The sequence below is a fragment of the Geotrypetes seraphini genome, chromosome 10, assembly GCF_902459505.1.
Source record: "Geotrypetes seraphini chromosome 10, aGeoSer1.1, whole genome shotgun sequence".
NCBI lineage: Eukaryota > Metazoa > Chordata > Amphibia > Gymnophiona > Dermophiidae > Geotrypetes > Geotrypetes seraphini.
The window spans coordinates 8,666,067-8,686,758 of NC_047093.1; the positions used below are offsets into that span (position 1 = coordinate 8,666,067).

General features: G+C 44.7%; 2 protein-coding genes across 4 annotated transcripts in view; one reads left to right on the forward strand and one right to left on the reverse strand.

The window, feature by feature from the left end:
* LOC117367869 (retinal rod rhodopsin-sensitive cGMP 3',5'-cyclic phosphodiesterase subunit gamma) overlaps positions 1-20,692 on the reverse strand; it is a 58,257-nt gene that overhangs the window by 21,703 nt on the left and 15,862 nt on the right. Inside the window, exon 1 of one of the 3 annotated variants that reach the window (XM_033960911.1) lies at positions 1,368-1,467. The exons of 1 other annotated variant lie outside the window; for it this stretch is intronic. Coding sequence is in view for 1 of the 2 variants with exons in the window: in XM_033960910.1 (XP_033816801.1) it covers positions 1,368-1,430 (63 nt within the window). In the remaining variant the exon portion in view is untranslated. Of the gene's footprint in view, positions 1-1,367; positions 1,491-20,692 lie in introns of those variants that run through there. One more of the 3 variants, XM_033960910.1, reaches the window with a different exon arrangement.
* Positions 1,560-20,684, forward strand: CCDC137 (coiled-coil domain containing 137). The gene is made up of 6 exons (XM_033960909.1): positions 1,560-1,710; positions 3,612-3,739; positions 4,886-5,102; positions 8,358-8,440; positions 15,566-15,645; positions 20,104-20,684. Exons 1-6 carry the CDS (start codon positions 1,631-1,633, stop codon positions 20,293-20,295), a joined length of 780 nt encoding a protein of 259 aa, XP_033816800.1. The 5' UTR covers positions 1,560-1,630; the 3' UTR covers positions 20,296-20,684.

Below are 20,692 nucleotides of genomic sequence, written 5' to 3' on the forward strand. Positions count from 1 at the left end.
TAACCACAATCTTCAAATTTCGGGCTCTTTTTGAGAGTAACGGTAGAAATTTCTGGTGTGGCACATGCAACGAAGCTCATAGGAAATGAATGGGCTTCATCACATGTGCTGCGTGGGAATCGCTCCTGCAGCTTTGTAAAAGGAGCCTTTCTTCCCCAGTATTGACATCATTATATTGAAAAGTGCTGTAATTTCCCAGCTCAATTATAGTAATTCTATACCTCATGGCTTGCTCCATTTCCAACTGTGACAATTACAACTCATTCAGAACAGCTCTGTTAAATTAATACATAGCGCAAAGAAATTTGATGTTATACCTCATTTCTTAACCTTTCATACTCTCTTCTTCTTCCTATATCTCTCACTCCCCAAATCCCATCAATGTTTCCTTGTTAACCCCTTTGCTCGCATTCCACAAAAACCTCTTTTTCAGCCCTGGCTCCAACTTTCTGGAATTCTATCCCCTTGCATCTGTGAAATGAGTTCTTCTCATCTGTTAGATTTAACGATCAACCTAAAGTCTGGTATTTTTTCTGCACATTTCCACTGGAACCTGACAATCAGCCCTTCACCGTCTTCTTCTTTTATTTATTTTCTATACTGTTCTTCCAAGAGAGCTCAGAACGGTTCTCAAGCATTTTTCCCTGTCTGTCCCGGTGAGCTCACAATATATCTATTGTACTTAGGGCAATGGGGGATTAAGTGACTTGAGCAGTGTGGGTTTGAGCTCACAACCTCAGGGAGCTGAGGCTGTAGTTTTAACCACTGCACCACACTCTTCCTCCTTTTCATTCCCCTTCTCCGCTTTCTGCATCCTACTCTGGAACTGACAATAGTCATTCACTTTTTAACATAGTAACATAGTAGATGACGGCAGATAAAGACCCGAATGGTCCATCCAGTCTGCCCAACCTGATTCAATTTAAATTTTTTTCTTCTTAGCTATTTCTGGGCAAGAATCCAAAGCTCTACCCGGTATAGCGCTTGGGTTGCAACTGCCCAAGTATTCTCCCGATCCTTTTTGTTTCTCTCCCCCTCAATTGATGAATACTTGTAAACCGCTTGGCTATTTCATTTGCAGTAGATTACATCAGTGTTCCCCAAGTCAGCCCTGGAGTAGCCCCTTGGCAGACAGGTTTTCAGGATGCCCCCATTATATGCAAATGTCTTTCATGCATATTCATTGTGGATATCCTGAAAACCTGCCTGCCAAGGGGTTACTCCAGGGCTGACTTGGGGAACAACAGTATTAAATAAAGGTGACCCCCTTGGCTGGTGGGGGTGTTTCTGGTAACCACTGGCAACCAGAGATCCAAGTTCAAATCCTCCCCTTCGCCCAACTCAAGAGATAAAGGAAAGGAACTTGCCAGGAGGCCGAGGGACACCGTCCCCGTTCCCAGAATCCCCCGCACGGCTCTCGCCAACCGCATCTGCGCCCTTAACCGCGCGAAGCCCTCCAGGACTTCCGGCGTCGTGACGTCATTGAAGGACGAGCCAATCGCTGAGCGCCGCTCCCGTTCTCCCTGCGTGGGAGGCAGGGCGAATCGGGGCTTCTCGGCCAATGGAGTGAAGGCAGGTGGGCGGTACGGCATAAGGTCAGAGGTCGCACCGCGCGCGCCTTACAATCGTGATGATGGCGGCGACGGCGGCGCAAGGACGGAGAGTCGGCGCGTCCCCAAGGCAGCCGCAGCCGCAGCCGCAGCCGCGCAGGTACGGGCTAGAGAAGGCGAGGCGAGGGTTGCGAACGGCCAGCCTCCACAGGCAACGCGGCGGAAGCCCAGGCCCAGTTTCGTCGCAGTGCATGCAGGGAGTTGTAGTTCGAGGAGGTTTTGAGGCCTAGACCGGAATACGCCTCCTTGTGCCAAGTTCCAGGCTTGCCAAATTATGGAATTTAATTTCAGACCCAGGACCAGCCTGAAACTGGGTAACTTGGCCCACCCAAGCTTCACCTCGGGCCCTGCTCCCAGAATAGTAATAGCACTAATTGTAAAGCCATTGCTTCCATTCAATATAACCTCATTAGCTTCACAAAACACACGGTTTGCAGAGAAAATTTTAATTAACGATCATCTATATTCAAATGGTTTTTTCAGAGAGTTCAAGGCAAATTAACAAATAGAAATAAAGTAAGAAGAAAGAGTAAATTTCGAATGACGAATGGACACACAAAGCTTAAGTCAATGAAATTCTTGAGCCTTGAGTGGTGTCACTGAGGTTCTGGAGTAAAAGGAAATATTTGGGGTGTTGGGGTGTGTCTATATAGATATATATAGATCTTTGGACTAAAGACATGTTGTCGGGATGCAGCGGTGCAAAATTAAAGGGGGGGACTCGTTTTTGAGAAACATGGACGAAACATGTCGAGCCAGTAAGTCCTACCCGATGTTTAAAGATGTAGCAGAAAAAAATTATGGTTTAAGCTAAGTACAAAGTTTTTAATTCATAAGTTTGGAAGTGATTTTCACATATGAATTGAGCACATGAATTGCACAGAGCACTTTATAAGAAAATATAATTTAAGTCTGATGATGAGACATAAGCCAATGAAAAAAATAAGCCTAAGAATAATTTAGCTGGTTGTTGGCATGATCTGAAGACTTTAAAATAACAAAAATGTATATATGACAATTTTTAAAAGAATATTTAATGCTGTTTTTTTGTTGTGGATTATATAGATATATATACATGTAAGGTGATGGATAAAAAAAAATATTAACATACCTGTACTTATATTGAAATACAGTGGTACCTCGGTTTACGAGTGCACCGGTTTGCGAGTATTTTGCAAGACGAGCAAAACATTCGCAAAATCGGTGCCTTGGAAACCGAGCGCGCCTCGATTTGCGAGTGCCCCCCCCCCACCCCCGCGAACCGGCACCCTGCCCCCCACGATCCGGCACCCCACCCCCCCGCCACAACCTGAAGTCCCCCAGAGCCCTCTTCTTACTTTAATGTAGCACCGGCATGTCGGCCTCCTCTTCTGTGCTGGCCTTGAGCATGTGCGCATGCTCAAGGCCAGCACAGAAGAGGAGGCCGACATGCTGGTGCTACATTAAAGTAAGAGGGCTCTGGGGGACTTCAGGTCGCGGCGGGGGGGGGGGGCCAGATCGCAGGGGGGGAGGGTGTCGGATTGCGGGGCCTTCGGCGGGGAGCAGCGCTGCTGGCCTCGGTGGGGGAGTGGGAACGTATCAAAGCAAGTTTCCATTATTTCCTATGGGGAAACTCGCTTTAATAAATGAGCATTTTGGATTACGAGCATGCTCCTGGAACGGATTATGCTCGTAATCCAAGGTACCACTGTACACGGAATGTGTACTCTAGAAATCACCATTGCAGAGTTTGGCCAGAAGACAAGCAGGTGACCTTGAATCTATTCTCAAATACCACTTTCACAGTTATAAAAATCACATTTGTAACAATTTTTTAAATCTGATTATTTATGCTGGCTTTTACCTCACCAGCCTGTGGTAGAAATTGCTACCACAGTTTTGTAAAAGGAGCCTTTATTTTTATACTGGCTGATTATTTTTAATTCTAGTGATTCTTGAATCATGTAAGATGTGTTTCACAGACACTGACTGACAACATTGCTTTTAAAATGAATTATCTAGCAAACAGAAAAAGAAGGTAAACGCTAAACCAAGAAACCTGGATGATCAGGAAATTCCTTTCAAACTGCGAGAAATCATGAAGAGCAGGAAAGAAATGAATGAACCAAAGAAAAAAAAGAAAAAAGCCGGTAGATTTTATTTTCTTGTTCTAGAAAAATGATGAGGTTCCATGTGGTACGGAATACCGAGTGTCTTTGAAGAGTATTTGCGGTTGCGTAAGTTCATTTGTGCTAATGCAGTATTGTCTTCTGGTAAATCTAGCTCTCTTGAGCTCTAAGCCTCTGGGGAAAGGAAAATGTAATTCATCTTAAACTTCCAATGAAAATGCACAAGATAAGTCAATGATAAATAGCTGCAGTGATTCTAAACTATTTGCAGGTAAAGTTGCCCCGATCTTTAAATCATTACAAATCTTTAGTAGTGACCTAATGGCTTCTTCAAGACAGATTCAGATCATTTTTCCCCTGTTATACCATCAATTTGTAAGTCTGATTTCTGTAGGAAAAGCAGGACAACAGCGGCAGGACTCAATTTAAGCTGAACCTAGTGACCTGGTGCAATTGAGTGTATCCTCCTGATTAGAAGCGGTTGAATGCCAAAGCAGACCCTAATTTAGCCCCCTATTCTATTAAACTGCGCTGAATGGCCTGCGCTGCTCCCGACACTCATAGGCAATTATAAGCACTTTATTAAAATATGGGAGCCATTGACATCCTTTTGTAATGATTAAACGCCATTTTTCTATTGAAATATACACCATATACTATAGGGAGGGGGAGTGGTTTATATTGTATTATTTATTTTGGTAATAATGGGGATGATGGGAGGAATGAGGGTCTATATATACATTTTATGATACTGTAGGAAGATTTTCAAGTGTTGTTTTTCAAAGTTATTTATTTTGTTATTTGTACACTTGATGAAAGTTTGAAAATGAATAAAGATTATTAAAAAAAAAAAAGAAAACTGCTAGTGCAGTTTAATAGAAGAGGCCCTAAATTTCTAATGTCATTTGTGGGTTTTTTTATAAAGTTTTATGTAAACCGTTCTGAGCTCCCCTGGGAGAATGGTATATATAATTGAATGACTAAATAAATAAATTAAGACGGCTAAATCATTAGTATGTTTGGGCAGGAGCCTTACCTAATCTGTGTGTCTCCAGTGCTGGATGCCTTATTTTGCCTTTGTTCATGGGAACTTAGTTTATCTGTTGGAGCAGTTTTCTGGGGAATGCAACCTAAAATCTGTACATGGAATTCTTTTGTTTTCTGAAGATATCGGGAGCAAGCATGGTCCAGGATTCCAAAGCAATATCCCAGTTCCTAAATTTAAGAGGCAAAAGAGGGAATCTGTGGATGCGTACCTCAGGCGAATGGACAGGGAGGTCCAGCATGTGATGTTCCTTACCAGAAATCAAGTAGAGCGGGAACCCGAAAAAGAGCAAACGATGGAACAGAATCTCCAGAAAACCAAATCCCAGAGAAAGAAAGAGTAAGTCAAAGGTGTTCTAGCTTCTTTTGTATATACGATAAGCGCTGGGGATTATTAACCACATTTATGGAAAGATTCACTTGACATAAACAGTTTTCATTGTGTCAACTATAGTAAAATCGCCAAATGTGGACATAAAATAATCTTTGGGGAAAGGTAAGCTAAATCCTAGGAATAGCAATGATCTGACCTAGTATTAAGATTAGGTAAAGCAAAACCAGAAGACTCAATATTCCACAGAGAAAGGAGCAAGGCAAGAAAAAACAAACTGTGGAAGACACAATGGGCTAGATTCACTAAAGCCCTCTTACCTGTCCGATCCTGTTCCGCTCCGTTTCTGAGTCTTGCTGGGCAACTCATTCGCTAAAGGCTCCTCATGCAAATCAACTAATCGTAAACATGCCCACAAGAAATCTCACGATCGTGACGCATGCGCAGACCATCATTGATGGCTGTACGTGGGATCCCGCTTGCGCTGCTCTCCTGCACCAGCGGAAGAAGGGGGAAGGGTTGGGGAAGTAATGGCAGGCAAGCAAGACAAGAGTGGATCGCTGCAGCCTCTAGAAGCAGAGGGCAAAACTGAACACGAAACCCACCCTGATTCTCCTGCTCTCTGCTGCCCTTCCTTGCAGTGTGAGCCCGTGGTTTTAAAGAGGGGCTGCATTGCGGGGAAGGGCAGCATTTTTCCCCCCAGACTCAGCAGGCTCATAAGTACGAGACAGAGCTTGTAACAACGGAAAGGCAGAGAGTACAGTTTTTTAAGTGCATCTTATGGCTCCTACATGTAGCACACATGGCTGCCCCACACTACACAAAAAAAGTGGAGTTTCTCATATCCTATGGTCAGCTGCAAGCAGGGAGTTTCAGGGCTGGTATTTCAGTGTGGGAGAGGCAAGGAAAGGAGTGAGCGACTGCTGGGCACGATGGACCACTGGTCTGACCCAGCAGCGGCAAGACTTTGAAATAAATAAAAATACAGTCAAGAACATTGTGTCTTCCACAGTTTGTTTTTTCTTTACAATATTAGATTATACAGATTAAAAACAGTGCAGTATATAACAGAAATGTGATCAATGATGGCAGAATACAGTCTAATCTAATCTTCTATTTGTGCGTTGCTCATACCTATACAGGCTCAAGGCGACTGTAAAGAGAGGCAAGAGGGGAGAGGATGGGGGAGGGAAGAGAGGAAGGAGAGAGGGGAGGTGGATAGGTGGAAGGGGGAGAGAAAAAAGGGGGAGTGGAGGTGGGAGGGGAAAGGGGAGGAAAAGAGGAGAGGGTTAAAGGAGATTAAGTGTCAAAAAGATGGGTATTCAGTGCTATGCCATAAGGTCTTTGTTTATATACATGAAGATAAGTGTTTTGCTCTTTGTACTCCTGGATAGATTATCGTTTCTGGCTAGCGCTCATATATATCGACGCAGTACTGAAGGGCTGTGAATCGCTGTGAGAGTGAATTTTCACTATTGTACAACTTGAACTTTTAATCCTTCATAACCACTTGATTTGTTCCGGCAGTTTGGCTGCACCAGCATTTTTAGTGAGAGGAGACTGATGATGGTTTATGGGAGCGAGGGAGTAAATAAAACATAACTCAGGCTCATATTTAGACAGCGGGAGATACTGGAAATTCAATGCTGGCACCGTGTCCGGCCACCCACATTGTATTTCCGGTCCAATTTTTGATTGCCGAGAGATATGCAGCTATGCCAGTATTCAGTGGCTAGTCGGCTAAGTCTAAATGGCCAAAGATTTAGGCAGTTATCTTTGGCTGCTAAATCGGATAGTCCCAGCTGCATATTGACAGATAGCTGGCTCTGTCCTCCCAGCCATCTAAATAGCATTGGGACATTGACCCCAGATTTAAGCTCTGGGAGTTCTGATGGCTTCATCAAGATTTTTTGACTGCTGGGAATATGCTCCCTTCAGAAATCCTGGGCTCTTACTCTGCCATCCCAGAGTGTCTTAAAAGGGAGGAAACCTGGTACAAGAGCTGTCTCCCACGTGTAGCCCCAGTGGAACATATACATTAGGGTCCAAATTCTCTAAAAGGCGCTGTAAGTTAGGTGGTGGTAAATGCTCTAACTCTGCCTAGCTTAATTGTTTTAATTGGTTCATTCGGCACAGTCATTAAAAACCCATTAAAAAAAAGCAGATGCCTGTAGGTGCTTACAAAAATGGCACCGATATCATGTCTACAGAGGTGCCTAGCAGTGCCCAGGGTTGAACTAGGCGTGGTTTGCACCGTAAATGACATTTGAACATAAGAATTGCTGTACTGGGACAGACCCGAAGGCCCATCAAGCCCAGTCTCCTGTTTCCAACAGTGGCCAAGCACCTAGCTAGATCCCAAATAGTATAACAGGCCATTAGAAGATCATTAAAACGTATTTGTTTAATAAATATGTATAATCTAGATAAGTTAATAATTTCTTAATCTTATATTTTATATATAATGTACTGTGTTTTGTGGTGTAAATTGCTGTGTTTTTACAGTTTTTACCTCTTATTGTAAACCGCACTGAACTGTGAGGTATTGCGGTATATAAATACATTTATTATTATTTATCCTAGGAATAAGCAGTGGATTTTCTCAAGCCATCTCAATAATGGCCTTTGGACTTCTCTTTTAGGAAGTTATCCAAGCCTTTTTAAAACCCCGCTAAGCTAAACTGATTTCACCACATTTTCCGGCAACGAATTCCACAGTTCAATTACACATTGTGTGACGAAATATTTTCTTTGGTTTGATTTAAATCTACTACTTAGTAGCTTCATCGCATGTCCCCTAGTATTTTTGGAAAGAGTGAGCAAATGATTCATCTACCCTTTCCATAGATCTTTCATATCACCCCTGAGCCGTCTCTTCTCCAAGCTGAAGAGCCCTAGCCGCTTTAGCCTTTCCTCATAGGGAAGTTGGCCCATCCATTTAATCATTTTCAGCGCCTCTGTAGACACGACTCGCGTCAAAGATAGGTGCCGATACTGTAGGCCTTCAATACCCTGGTCTACATTTATGGTGCCTTCCTTTGACGTTAGCCGTGATTCTGCAAACAGCGCCATAACACGATTGACATGCGACCGGCACTGTTTTTGCAGGTGTCTGCTGATTTCGGTGTCGTTTGCAGAGTCTGGCCCTGAGTATAGGCATGGTTTTATGTACACCTGTGGAAATTCCAGGATTGGGAGAAAGGAGCATCTAATTCATTGCGAGAAGGGAGCAAACAGTCATCAGCTCGTTTTCTTTCATTTCAGCTTTGACAGAAAAAAGTTAGAGAAATTCTTGAAGAAAAAGGAAGAGAAGAAGGAAATTCGACTGGAAAAGGAGCTATTTGAAGGTAAACTTTAGGTCTACTTCTACCTGGGAATTTTAATGGGTCTAGACTGGAGCAAGGGGCAGATAGCAGGATGTTCCTTTAAGTCAGTGGTCTCAAACTCGCAGCCTGGGGGGCCACATGTGGCCTGCCAGGTACTATTTTGCGGTCCACTGTCTGTACTAGAGAGCTGCACGGGAACGGGGATGACGGGAATCCCGCGGGACCCGCGGGGATCCCGCGGGTTCCCCCTTTGGGTCACGGGGATCCCGTGGGGACGCCCCCTAGGGTCGCGGGGATCCCATGGGGACGCCCCCTAGGGTCGCGGGGATCCCGTGGGGACGCCTCCGAGGGTCGCGGGGTTCCTGCGGGGTTGGATCGCAGTACACTGCATTTGAGCCGCGAGGGTAGTCTCCTCCTCCTTACCTGCATTGTCGTAGCACACAGCCGAACGGAAGTCTTCCCGATGTCAGCGCTGACGTCGGAGGGAGGGCTTAAGCAAAGCCCTCCCTTCCTCCGACGTCAGCGCTGACATCAGGAAGACTTCCGGTCGGCTGTGAGCGGCAGGGCAGGTAGGAAGAAGGCAATGGCGAACGAAAGAGGGGGGAGGGGGCGGTCCGCCCCGAATAATGTGCACAGCCGGTCAGGTCCCCCGATCGACCGACAACAGGCCCGGCCGACAAACCTCCCTGCCCTGTAGCCGCGAATCTAAATTACCTCTTACAGCAGCTTCAATACTCCAGCTGCTGTAAGAAGGTAATTTAGATTCGCGGCTACAAGACAGGGAGATTTGTCCGACCGGGCCTGTTCTGTTGTCGGTCGGGTGCGGAAACGCCACAAAGGTAAGGAGCAGGGAGGGAGGAAAGGTGGAGTGGAGAAGAAAAGACGCTTAAGGGGGGAGAAGGCCGCTGAAAGCTCTGGGGAAGACAAAGGAGTGGAGAAGGACGCTGAAAGGACATGGGGTAAACGGGAGGAGGGGGGGAAGGATGCTGAAAGCACATGTTGAAGACAGAGGGGGGTGAAGGACCCTGAAAGCACTGGGGAAGACAAAGGGGTGGAGAATGCCACTGAAAGGAAATGGGGAAAACAGGGGGGGAGAAGGCCGATGAAAGGATATGGGGAAGACAGAGGGGGGAGAAGGCCACTGAAAGGAAATGGGGGAAAACAGGGGGGGAGAAGGCCGATGAAAGGATATGGGGAAGACAGAGGGGGGAGAAGGCCGCTGAAAGGACATGGGGAAGACAGAGGGGGGGAGAAGGACGCTGAAAGGACATGGGGAAGGCAGAGGGGGGAGAAGGATGCTGCCTGACAGGACATGGGGAAGATGGTGGGGGAGAAGGACACTGGAAGGAAATGGGGAAGAGGGAATGGGGAGAAGACCCTGGCAGGGAAGAAGACAGAGGTGCCAGACTATGGGGGGAGTGGAAGGAAAAAGATGGGTGCCAGACCAATTTGGGAGGGGGGAGAAAGGGAGAGGCACAGTAACAGAGCAAATGGAAGACACAGAGAGAAGAGAGGCAGTGGATGGAAGGAATTGAATGAGAATATGAAGAAAGCAGAAACCAGGCAACAAAGGTAGGAAAAAAATTCTTTTTTTTTTTTTTTGCTTAAGGATAAAGTAGTATATTAGTTGTGTTGATAAAAATTTATAAACATTAGAGGCTCTGGTAGAAACCCGTTTACAAAGTATGTATTCTTCCCAATTAATATTTCCAAATTAATAAAGTCTTTTTGCTTATTTTTAAATGGGTTTCTACCAGAGCCTTTAATTCAGTAGCATAATTAAATGAAATAACTATTTCTGTAGTTTATAGGGACGGGCAGGGACGTAGGGGATTCCTCGCGGGGACGTAGGGGATTCCTCGCGGGGACGGGTGGGGACGGAGGGATTCCTCGCGGGGACGGGTGGGGACGGAGGGATTCCTCGCGGGGACGGGTGGGGATGGGTGGGAGTCCTCACGGGGACGGGTGGGGACGGGTGGGATTTCTGTCCCCGCGCAACTCTCTAGTCTGTACTAGTGCTGCCCGCTCTTTGTAGCATTCTCTGACTTCCCCCCTGGCCTCCCGCTTTTACCTTCAGATAATTACCGCAGCCTGCAGAGAGGATCGCCGGTGTTGTGATCCTTGCAGGCTGCTGATGTCCTCAGCAGCATGTTCCCTCTGCCGCAATCCTGCCCCTGATGTCAGGAGGGGCGGGACTGCGGCAGAAGGAATGTGCTGCGGAGGCCGATGGTAGCCTGCAAGGAACATTACAAACAGATGCTGCAAAGAAGGGGGGAACATGCAGCCCTTCACGGGGGGGGGGGGGGTAAGATTTATAAACTATAAAGAGTTTTACCTCATGCAAAATTGTCATTTCTTTAATAAGATATAAACTATTTTTTTTCTGCGGCCCTCCAAGTACCTACAAATCCAAAATGTGGCCCTGCAAAGGGTTTGAGTTTGAGGCCACTGCTTTAAGTCATTGTTGCTCCTGGGTGGAGGGTTTTCATATCCTAGGGGTCCTTAATAATAGAAAAAGGCTTAACATGGATGTTAGTGTTCTAGAAAACTTTTGCAAGGTGATAAGCATGATCAAATATCCTTTCCTTATTCTGTCTACTGTCATTCTATAATTAGTAAATATCACCCAAGACGGTAGAAATAAGATAAATATCTAAATACACTCTTCTACCCACTGTAGAGCATGCAATTAAATATATGTATGTTTTGTGCATAGAACTACAAACTATCAGCATTGAATCTGGCTTCAAGATGCTTAAGCTCAGAACCCCACCTATACCGAATAAAATATAAGTTATAGGTTACAACAGGGTATAGGAATCTCATCGGCATAAAAAACCTCCACACTAAAAAAAAAGCTGTCGAGACTTGTGCAATGCAAATAAATCCCAGTGTATCGATGTTCGTGAAATGACGACACGCTGAACGTGTTTCCCCGAAAATAAGCCCTAGCATGGTTTTTAAAGATGCTCATAATATAAGCTGTTCCCCAAAACTAAGACTTAGTTAAGATCAACCTTGCAGACCCCCTGAATATCCCTGACACTCTCCAACACCATCCCTTGTTTAAAATAAAATCCAGGCTTCCACTATTTCTGGGCTGCTGTCACCATCAGCAGTAGGAGGGGAAGATAAATACATACCGAAAAAAAATCAGTTGTCAATTCAGTGACCCTCCTCCCCACCCCGGTGAGACCTGACATGCCTCCCCTCCGAGGCCTCCTAAAGCAGCGGCAGCGCTCTGAACGGGCTGCTTCGCGGCCAGGGCTGGGCCTTCCCTCTGCAGCATCTTTCTATCCCTCCCTCCCTCCCCCTGTGCAGCAGAACCCCACCAACCCTTCCATCATGAGACTGACATACCTCTGAGGTATCTCAAAAGAACGGCAGCAGCGCTCTGAACGGGCCTTCCCTCAGTCGCTGTTTTTGGATGCCTCAGAGGTATGTCAGTCTCATGGTGGGAGGGTCGGTGGGGTTCTGCTACACAGGAAGATGAGAGGGAAGGATAGAAAGATGCTGCACAAGGGGATGGGTGAGAGGGGAGGAAAGATGCTGTTTGGGGGAGGGGAGAAAGGAAAGAAGAAGAATTGGGATGGAGGAGAGTAAGGGAAAGATGATGATGTATTTGAAAAAAAAAAAATGACATCACCTGAAAATAAGCCCTAATGCATTTTTTGGAGCTAAAATTAATATGACCCTGTCTTGTTTTCGGGGAAATATGGTAGCTCTGACCGAGAAACACTGGCCATAATTGGTGTTGTTGATCTCCTAATCAAAGATAAGCACTGTTTTTTTTAGAACCTAAGAAATATAAGAATAGCCTTACTAGGTCAGACCAAAGGTCCGTCAAGCCTGGTAGCCCATTCTCATGATGGCCAATCCAGGTCACTAGTACCTGGCCGAAACCCAAGGAGTATCAACGCTCCATACAGAATCTCAAAGAATGGCAAGATTCCGGAATCCCAGAGAGTAACAAAATTCTAAAACCCCAGAGTGGCAACATTCCATACAGAATCCCAAAGAATAGCAACATTCCATGCTACTGATCCAGGGCAAGCAGTGGCTTCCCCCATGTCTTTCTCAATAACAAAATATGGACTTTTTTCTTCCAGGAACTTATTCAAACCTTTCTTAAAACCAGCTACGCTATCCGCTCTTACCACATCCTCTGGCAACGTGTTCCAGAGCTTAACTATTCTCTGAGTGAAAAAAAAATTCCTCCTATTGGTTTTAAAAGTATTTCTATGTAACTTTGTCAAGTGTCCCCTAGTCTTTGTAATTTTTGACGGAGTGAAAAATCGATCCACTTGTACCCATTCTACTCCTCAGGATTTTGTAGACTTCAATCCTATCCTTAGCCGTCTGTTTTCCAAGCTGAAGCGCCCTAACCTTTTTAGTCTTTCCTCTTACGAGAGGAGTTCCATCCCCTTTACCATCTTGGTCGCTCTTCTTTTAACCTTTTCTAGCACCACTATATCTTTCTTGAGATAAGGAGAGCAGAATTGAACGCAATACTCCAGGTGAGGTCGCACCATGGAGCGATACAGGGGCATTATAACATTCTTAGTCTTATTAACCATCCCTTTTTTAATAATTCCTAGCTTTCTGTTTGCTTTTTTGGCCGCCGCCACACATTGGGCGGAAGATTTCATTGTATTAACAGGGATCTCAAAGTCCCTCCTTGAGGGCCGCAATCCAGTCGGGTTTTCAGGATTTCCCCATGCATTGAAAGCAGTGCATGCACATAGATCTCATGCATATTCATTGGGGAAATCCTGAAAACCCGACTGGATTGCGGCTCTCAAGGAGGGACTTTGAGATCCCTGGTTTACGATGATACCCAGATCCTTTTCTTGGGCGTTAATTGGGTTTTCACGAAGATTGATAAACTGGGATTAATTTGCATTGCACAAATCTTGACAGCTTTTTTTGAGTGTGGAGGTTTTTTGTGCCGATGAGACTCCTGTACCCTGTTGTAACCTATAACTTGTGTTTTATTCGATATAGGTGGGGTTCTGAGCCTTTTTCCTCCCACTTATTTTTTAAGTGTCTTGGAGCCAGATTCAATGCTGATAACTTGATTCTTATTAGTTTATAGTTCTATGCACAAACATACATATATTTAATTGCATGCTGTACAGTGGATAGAAGATTCTAATATAATCAATCAGAAAGCAGAACATTGATTGTAAGCAAACCCATCGCCTTTGTTTCTTTTTAGTCTGAAGTTTGCAAGTCCTAGAGCAGGTGAACAGGAGAGAGATTGGGAGGGATGTGAGCACACAGCAAGGGGGAGCAGGAACAGCTTCACATCATTTTATGCATGAAAAGTCATTCTTTTCAGTCAAGAATGAACTGTGTATACCGTCTTCGAATGATTAGATTTCTTGCCACCTTATTAGATCAATCTTCATTAAATATTCTTATTCATTCGCTCATTATTTAATGTTTAGATTACAGTAATGTACTATACAAAGGAATCACTAAGAAAGAAAGAAAATGTCTTCAAATTATTCAAAACACTGCCATTAAAATTATTTCAAAAGCACATAAATACGATCATGCTACACTTCTTTTGATCAATGCTCACTGGCTTCATCGAATTTCCTATAAAATAATGTTACTGACTTACAAGACCAAAACTTCCGGCCAACCTGATTTTATTATCAGGCTACTTATCCCCCATACCCCCCCTCGCATATTACGTTCATCTAATCAAAACTTGCTATCCATCCCTTCTTTAAGATACATTAACACTATGCGTACTAGCATCTTTTCTGTTACGGCCCCTACCATCTGGAATTATATAAGTTAAAAGTAACTTGAAAGCCTTTCTTTTTAAAGACGCATTCGGTGTATAATAGTCCTTCTAAGGACGGTAATGGAAATCTTTTCCTTGCCATATTTTAATCATTTTAGCTTATCTTACATTATTCTAGACTATTTATATTTTGTTCCCCTCTTTCTCTGTATACAAATTGTATTTCTACCCTTCTCCATCCTGTATCGGTAAGTTAAAGTTTGTCAGTGCGTTTGATTGTTTGTAGCATTATTTGTAATTTGTTTCTAATGTACATTCTTTTTATACTTTGTTTTTATTATTTTTTTTTTTTTAATAATTCTTTGTTCCTTTTTAATCATTCAACAAGTGTACAATAAAAAGTAATACATAGGCTCAAAAACAACACTTGATAAATCCATCAAGATAATAACAATTGTATATATATATAAACCCATCACCCACCCTCCCTTTCAACACTATTCTTCTTAATTCATTTTACCTTTTTCTTCAGTTGTACAATCCCCCCTCCCCTCCGTGAATAATTTATCTTCAAAAGAAAAAAAAAAATGGTGTTTATTCATTACAAAACAATGTTAATGGCTCATATTTTATTAAACCTTTTATAATTTCCATTTTGTATTGCTCTAGAACGTTCCATTTTATATAAGTGACATAGTGAATTCCACCAGAAATTAAAGTTAAGTCTGCTATGATCTTTCCAGTTGTTAGTAATATGTTGCATGGCAACTCCTGTCATAATCAGTAAAAGTTTGTTATTACTTGCCGATATCTGACTCTTTTTTTCTCATAGAAATGCCAAATATCACAGTATCATAAGTTAATGCTACAGGATTTTCTAATAAAGAATTTATTTGATCCCAAATCGAATTCCAAAAGGCTAATATATAGGGACAAAAAAATAAAAGATGATCCAAAGTCCCTATATCAAGCTTACAATGCCAGTATCTATTAGACCAGGGGTATCAAAGTCCCTCCTCGAGGGCCACAATCCAGTCGGGTTTTCAGGATTTCCCCAATGAATATGCATGAGATCTATTAGCATACAATGAAAGCAGTGCATGCAAATAGATCTCATGCATATTCATTGGGGAAATCCTGAAAACCCGACTGGATTGTGGCCCTTAAGGAGGGACTTTGACACCCCTGTATTAGACAATGAACTATTCAACTTTTGTAATCTAACTTTGTTTTTATATTATGTAAAACTGCTTTGAATTTTAATAAGGTGGTATATCAAATTTTTAAATAAACCTGAAACCTGATATATGCATCTCTTTCTAGCTAAAAACAAACCAAACCTTGTGATCTACTGCTTTTGTGACTCTGCAATGTATGTTGTCTTTCAGATCAGGTGAAATTTGGAGAGGTTGCAATGCAACCACCGTCTCTCACAGCCAAACCCAGAAAGAGCGCTGTGAAAGGAAAGGTAATACTCGGCTACCGTAAAGCAACCAAGCTCGCAGTCCAGTATCGGCTTTCTCACCGCTCTCCCCAGTACATTCCTTGCTAAACTGAGAGTTGGTGCTCCCGAGCCATTATCCTCCGGAATTCTAGAATCTTATGTGCACGTTTTCACATGCAGGTCATAGAATAATGGTAGTTACGCAATTAATGTAATTATCAAATCAGGTGCTAATTGGCATTAACCACCATCAAAGTTAATTGGTACCAATTGGCATTAACAGCTAATAATTGCAGGTGTTGGGTGTACATTGGGGACAACCGGCAATAATTGCAGTCAATGGGTGCCAATTAGGGACAACTGCCAATAATTGCAGTTAATGGGTACTAATTGGTGTTAACAGCCAATAATTGCAGTTAATGGATGCTAATTGATAGCCACTAATTACAGTTAATGGGTGCTAATTAGGAACAGCCAATAATTGCAGTTAATGGGCACTAATTGGCGTTAGCCACTAATTGCAGTTAATGGGCACTAATTAGAGACAACCGCCAATAATTGCAGTTAATGGGTGCTAATTGGCGTTAGCCACTAATAATTGCAGTTAATGGGCACTAATTAGGGACAGCCACCAATAATTGCAGTTAATGGGCGCTAATTAGGGACAGCCACCAATAATTGCAGTTAATGGGTGTTGGTGTTAGCAGGCAATAATTGAAGTTAATGGGTGCTAATTGGTGTTAACAGCCAATAATTGCAGTTAATGGGTGCTAATTGGCATTAGATGCCAATGATTGCAGGTAATGGGAGCTAATTGGCATTAGCCACCAATTAGTGCAGTTAAACTTGGCACTAATTTTCCATTGCACATAACTGCCCTCAATTGTAATTCTATAACCTGTAGCCTGCAGCGGCTAGGGAGGTGTGGATGAGAGAGGGGCATGTCCAGCTTGAGCACTTTGACCTGGCGGAATTGTTGACCACTGAATTTAGGTGCTATAATGAGGACTTAGCTGCTATCGCATATGTGCCAATATAGCATTTTATTAACTAATTTTAGGATAACTTTATAGAATTATTCCTTTACCCTCGGATTCCTTAGAGGGTACCCAAATTTGGATTCAGATCTTGCATTCGCACGTAAACTAAGTAGTCATTTCAGTGTTAACAATCAACTACTGGAGCTGATTTGCATTTAATTGGCAGTAATTAGGAGATAGAAACATAGAAATAGACGGCAGATAAGGGCCCACGGCCCATCTAGTCTGCCCACCTTAATGTCCCTCCCCTACCTTTGCCCTGTGAATAGATCCCATGTGCCGATCCCATTTGGCCTTAAAATCAGGCACGCTGCTGGCCTCAATCACCTGTAGTGGAAGACTATTCCAGCGATCAACCACTCTTTCAGTGAAAAAGAATTTCCTGGTGTCACCTCGTAGTTTCCCGCCCCTGATTTTCAACGGATGCCCTCTTGTTGTCGTGGAACCCTTGAAAAAGAAGATATCTTCCTCCGCCTCGATGCGGCCCGTAAGATACTTGAACGTCTCGATCATGTCCCCCCTCTCTCTGCGCTCCTCGAGCGAGTATAGCTGTAATTTGTCAAGCCGTTTTTCGTATGGTAGATCCTTGAGTCCCGAGACCATCCGGGTGGCCATTCTTTGCACCGACTCCAGTCTCAGCACATCCTTGCGATAATGCGGCCTCCAGAATTGCACACAGTATTCCAGGTGGGGCCTCACCATGGATCTATACAATGGCATAATGACTTCCGCCTTACGACTGACGAAACCCCTTCGTATGCAGCCCATGATTTATCTTGCCTTGGACGAAGCCTGCTCCACTTGATTGGCAGACTTCATGTCCTCACTGACGATTACCCCCAAGTCTCGTTCTGCTACCGTTTTTGCTAGGATCTCGCCATTAAGGGTATAAGACTTGCATGGATTCTGGCTGCCCAGGTGCATAACTTTGCATTTTTTGGCATTGAAGTTAAGTTGCCATGTCCTAGACCATCGCTCCAGTAGGAGTAGGTCGTGCATCATGTTGTCGGGCACTGAATCTTCGTCTGTTGTGCATTTGCCCACTACATTACTCAGTTTGGCGTCATCGGCGAATAATGTTATTTTACCTCGAAGCCCTTCTGCCAAGTCTCTTATAAAGATAAGCGCACATCTGCCCTATGTCCTATTCTATTAACTACATGCCTAAATTTCATAGTGCGTACCTGGACAACTGGAAAAGGGGTGTGGCATGGGCTGGGCATTCCCAGCAATTAGCTCGATTTGGCTGCAGCAGGAGGAGGCCAGTGGCAATGCTGCGATTCAGGCAGCATCGTCTGCTACTTTGGACTGGAGCCCTGTTTGCATCTTGATGCTCAGAGCATGACCCTGTGGGCATGGAGGTAGCGGGGGAGGGGGAGGACGCAACTTTGAAGCACAGTGCTCAGAGAAAGCCAGGGGTAGGGAATGAGTGAAGCAGAGCCCCTGCTACTGCCACCAGTGCTGACATGAGGAATGGGGAATTTCGAGGGGAGGGCTCGACTTTGAGTCCCTTTCTATGTTCATTGAATCATGATGGCACCCTTAAGGATGTAGTTTTTTGGAAAAGAAATATTGATTCTGCCCTATGGAAGATATATTTTTTCAGTAAGCTGTTGGGAGTTTGGGGAGGCTATGTTGACAAATGTTAGATTGGTGTGTTGGAAACATAGAAATATGACGGCAGATAAAGGCCAAATGGCCCATCCGCAGCATTCACTATCTCCTTCTTTCCCTATTGGCTAAGGCTCTTAACATTTGCATCTCCTCTTCCTATTGGCTAAGGCTCTTTACACCTGCATTGTGAGGTCATAGAGCTTTAGGGTTATAGAAACATTGTAACATGATGGCAGATAAAGGTCACATGGCCCATCCCGTCTGTCCATCCGCAGCATCCACTATCTCCTCCGCTCCCTAATAGATCCCATGTGCCAGTCCCATGAAGGACTGAACTCTGCGTAGGACATTTTGATGGGGATGGTCTAGACCAGGGGTGCCCACACTTTTTGGGCTTGCGAGCTACTTTTAAAATGACCAAGTCAAAATGCTAAACATATATATGTTCAAATATTTTTTTATTATACAGCCCCCTCCCCCGAAGGCCTGACCCCCCCTGAAGGTCTGCACATTCCCCCTCAAAGGTTGACTCCCCCCCCCCTGAAGGCCTGCACTACCCCTTGAAGGACTGCACTCCTTCCCCCCCCCCCAAAGGCCTACCCTCCCCACATCCATTTACCTAATTCCAGCAGGGAGCAGTCTGCAGAGAGGATCGCTGGTACTTTAGCGATCCTTGCAGGTTGCCATAGGCCTCAGGAGCTGTCTTCCCTCTGCCCCAAGCCTGTCTCTGACTTAGAGGAGGGGCAGGACCATGGCAGAGGGAAGACAGCTCCTGAGGCCTATGGCAACCTGTAAGAATTGCTAAAGTACCACCGGCCGTCTCCCATTCGTCCCCTTTGGAGATCCCCACAGGAATAAGGAAGTTAAATTAATAGAATACTTAGGCACAGAAAAACAAAGAAATACTTCCAAGAACTGCCCCATAAGAGCTGCCTGTCACAATGCTCATTAGTGGAACTGAATAAAAGACAAGTACAATGGATTTAGAAGGGGGACGATCCGCCCGGGTGCACGGCTTGGAGGGGTGCACAGTTGGCTAGGTCCGGGTCATCCTGCCTTTCTTTTCCCCCGGTCCGCGCTCGGGGCTTGCGCCTGCCTGGTCCCGCTCCGACGCTCGAATGGTGCCGTCAACTCCTGCGAGTCTCGCGATAACCAACAGCAGACCGGTGGAAAGGAAGGGCAGGAGGACCCGGACGGCTGTGCATCCCTCCAAGCCGTGCACCCGGGGCGGGGGCGGACCGCCCCACCTCGGTACGCCACTGATTGGGAGGCTGATTTTGGGGGTTTTAAAATTGTATATCGGGCAGCATTAGGCCTCGCTCTTACCTCAATCATTACAGGCGCTTCTATTTCTTGTGATGCGCTGAGCTCCGTCCCCCACCCTTCCAGCACTCTGATTGGCCAGCGTTCTTTAAGAGGCGGGCCAGTCAGGAGGGGAAAAAAAGAGAAGGGAAGAAGGGAACCTGCTGTGCGATCGACTGGGGTCGCCTGAGCGAATGACCTGTCGATCGCGATCGACGCGTTGGGCACCCCTGGTCTAGACTATAGAGGGTGTGTGAGTGAATAGTGTGGTTACCACTTCAGTGTAATAGAGGTGAATACTGGCTGGGGAGCTTTGTGGGATACTTACGGAACAGGGGATGTGAGATGGTGTGGAAACTAATGCTAGTTTTGTACCTGCAGAAAATGCAATGAAATAAAATGCAAATGTGGAAAAGAAATATTGATAATGGAGGGTGTGGAAGAGAGCTTCACAATATATTTCAGGGATTGATAAGGGATTTCCTCCTTGTGCTATGAGAGTGATTTTTTGTTCCTGTTTCTGAAGCCTGGAGAGAAACAGCTTCTTCTGAAATCCCTGCTAGACCCAAAGAGCCAATCGGGTGTGAAGAGGCCGGCTACAGTGTCCTTGGCACGGCAGAAGATGATAGAGGAAGAGAGAGTGCGGGTCATTCAGGCCTATAGAGACTTAAAGAAGCAGAGACATCGGATTATGCCTGAGCTGAAGAATATGGACTAAACAGTCAGGAAAGTGACACCAGAGGTTTGGTGGACTGCCTGCTCACCTCCATGACGTCCCCAAATGAGCATGGAGATTTCATGGAATTGATAAAACTGCCTTTCAGTGGTACAACCAAAGCCGTTTACATTTCTTATATACAGGATTTCTATCAGTTTAACTGCTAAGCTCATTTTTTTCCTCCAAGGTCTGGCCAGGGTTGTTAATGCACATAAAGCTTCTAACAATGTGTGCTAATGGATGGACGTGCAAGCATACATGGTTTCCAGTAGAGAATGACACAGGGACACATTTCTCCCCCGTCCCTGCAGGAACTCAATTTCCCCTTCCCATCCCTACGAGTTTTGTCCCTGTCCCTGCCTCATTCTTGTAAGCTCAGCCTTAACCGCACAAATCT

Bases quoted from the DNA above. Each gene is read 5' to 3' on its own strand.
- CCDC137 (XM_033960909.1), top strand. From the start codon at position 1,631: ATGATGGCGGCGACGGCGGCGCAAGGACGGAGAGTCGGCGCGTCCCCA. The intron at 8,441-15,565 runs GTAAACTTTAGG...GTTGTCTTTCAG, and splicing joins GGAAAAGGAGCTATTTGAAG to ATCAGGTGAAATTTGGAGAG. The intron at 15,646-20,103 runs GTAATACTCGGC...CTGTTTCTGAAG, and splicing joins AGAGCGCTGTGAAAGGAAAG to CCTGGAGAGAAACAGCTTCT.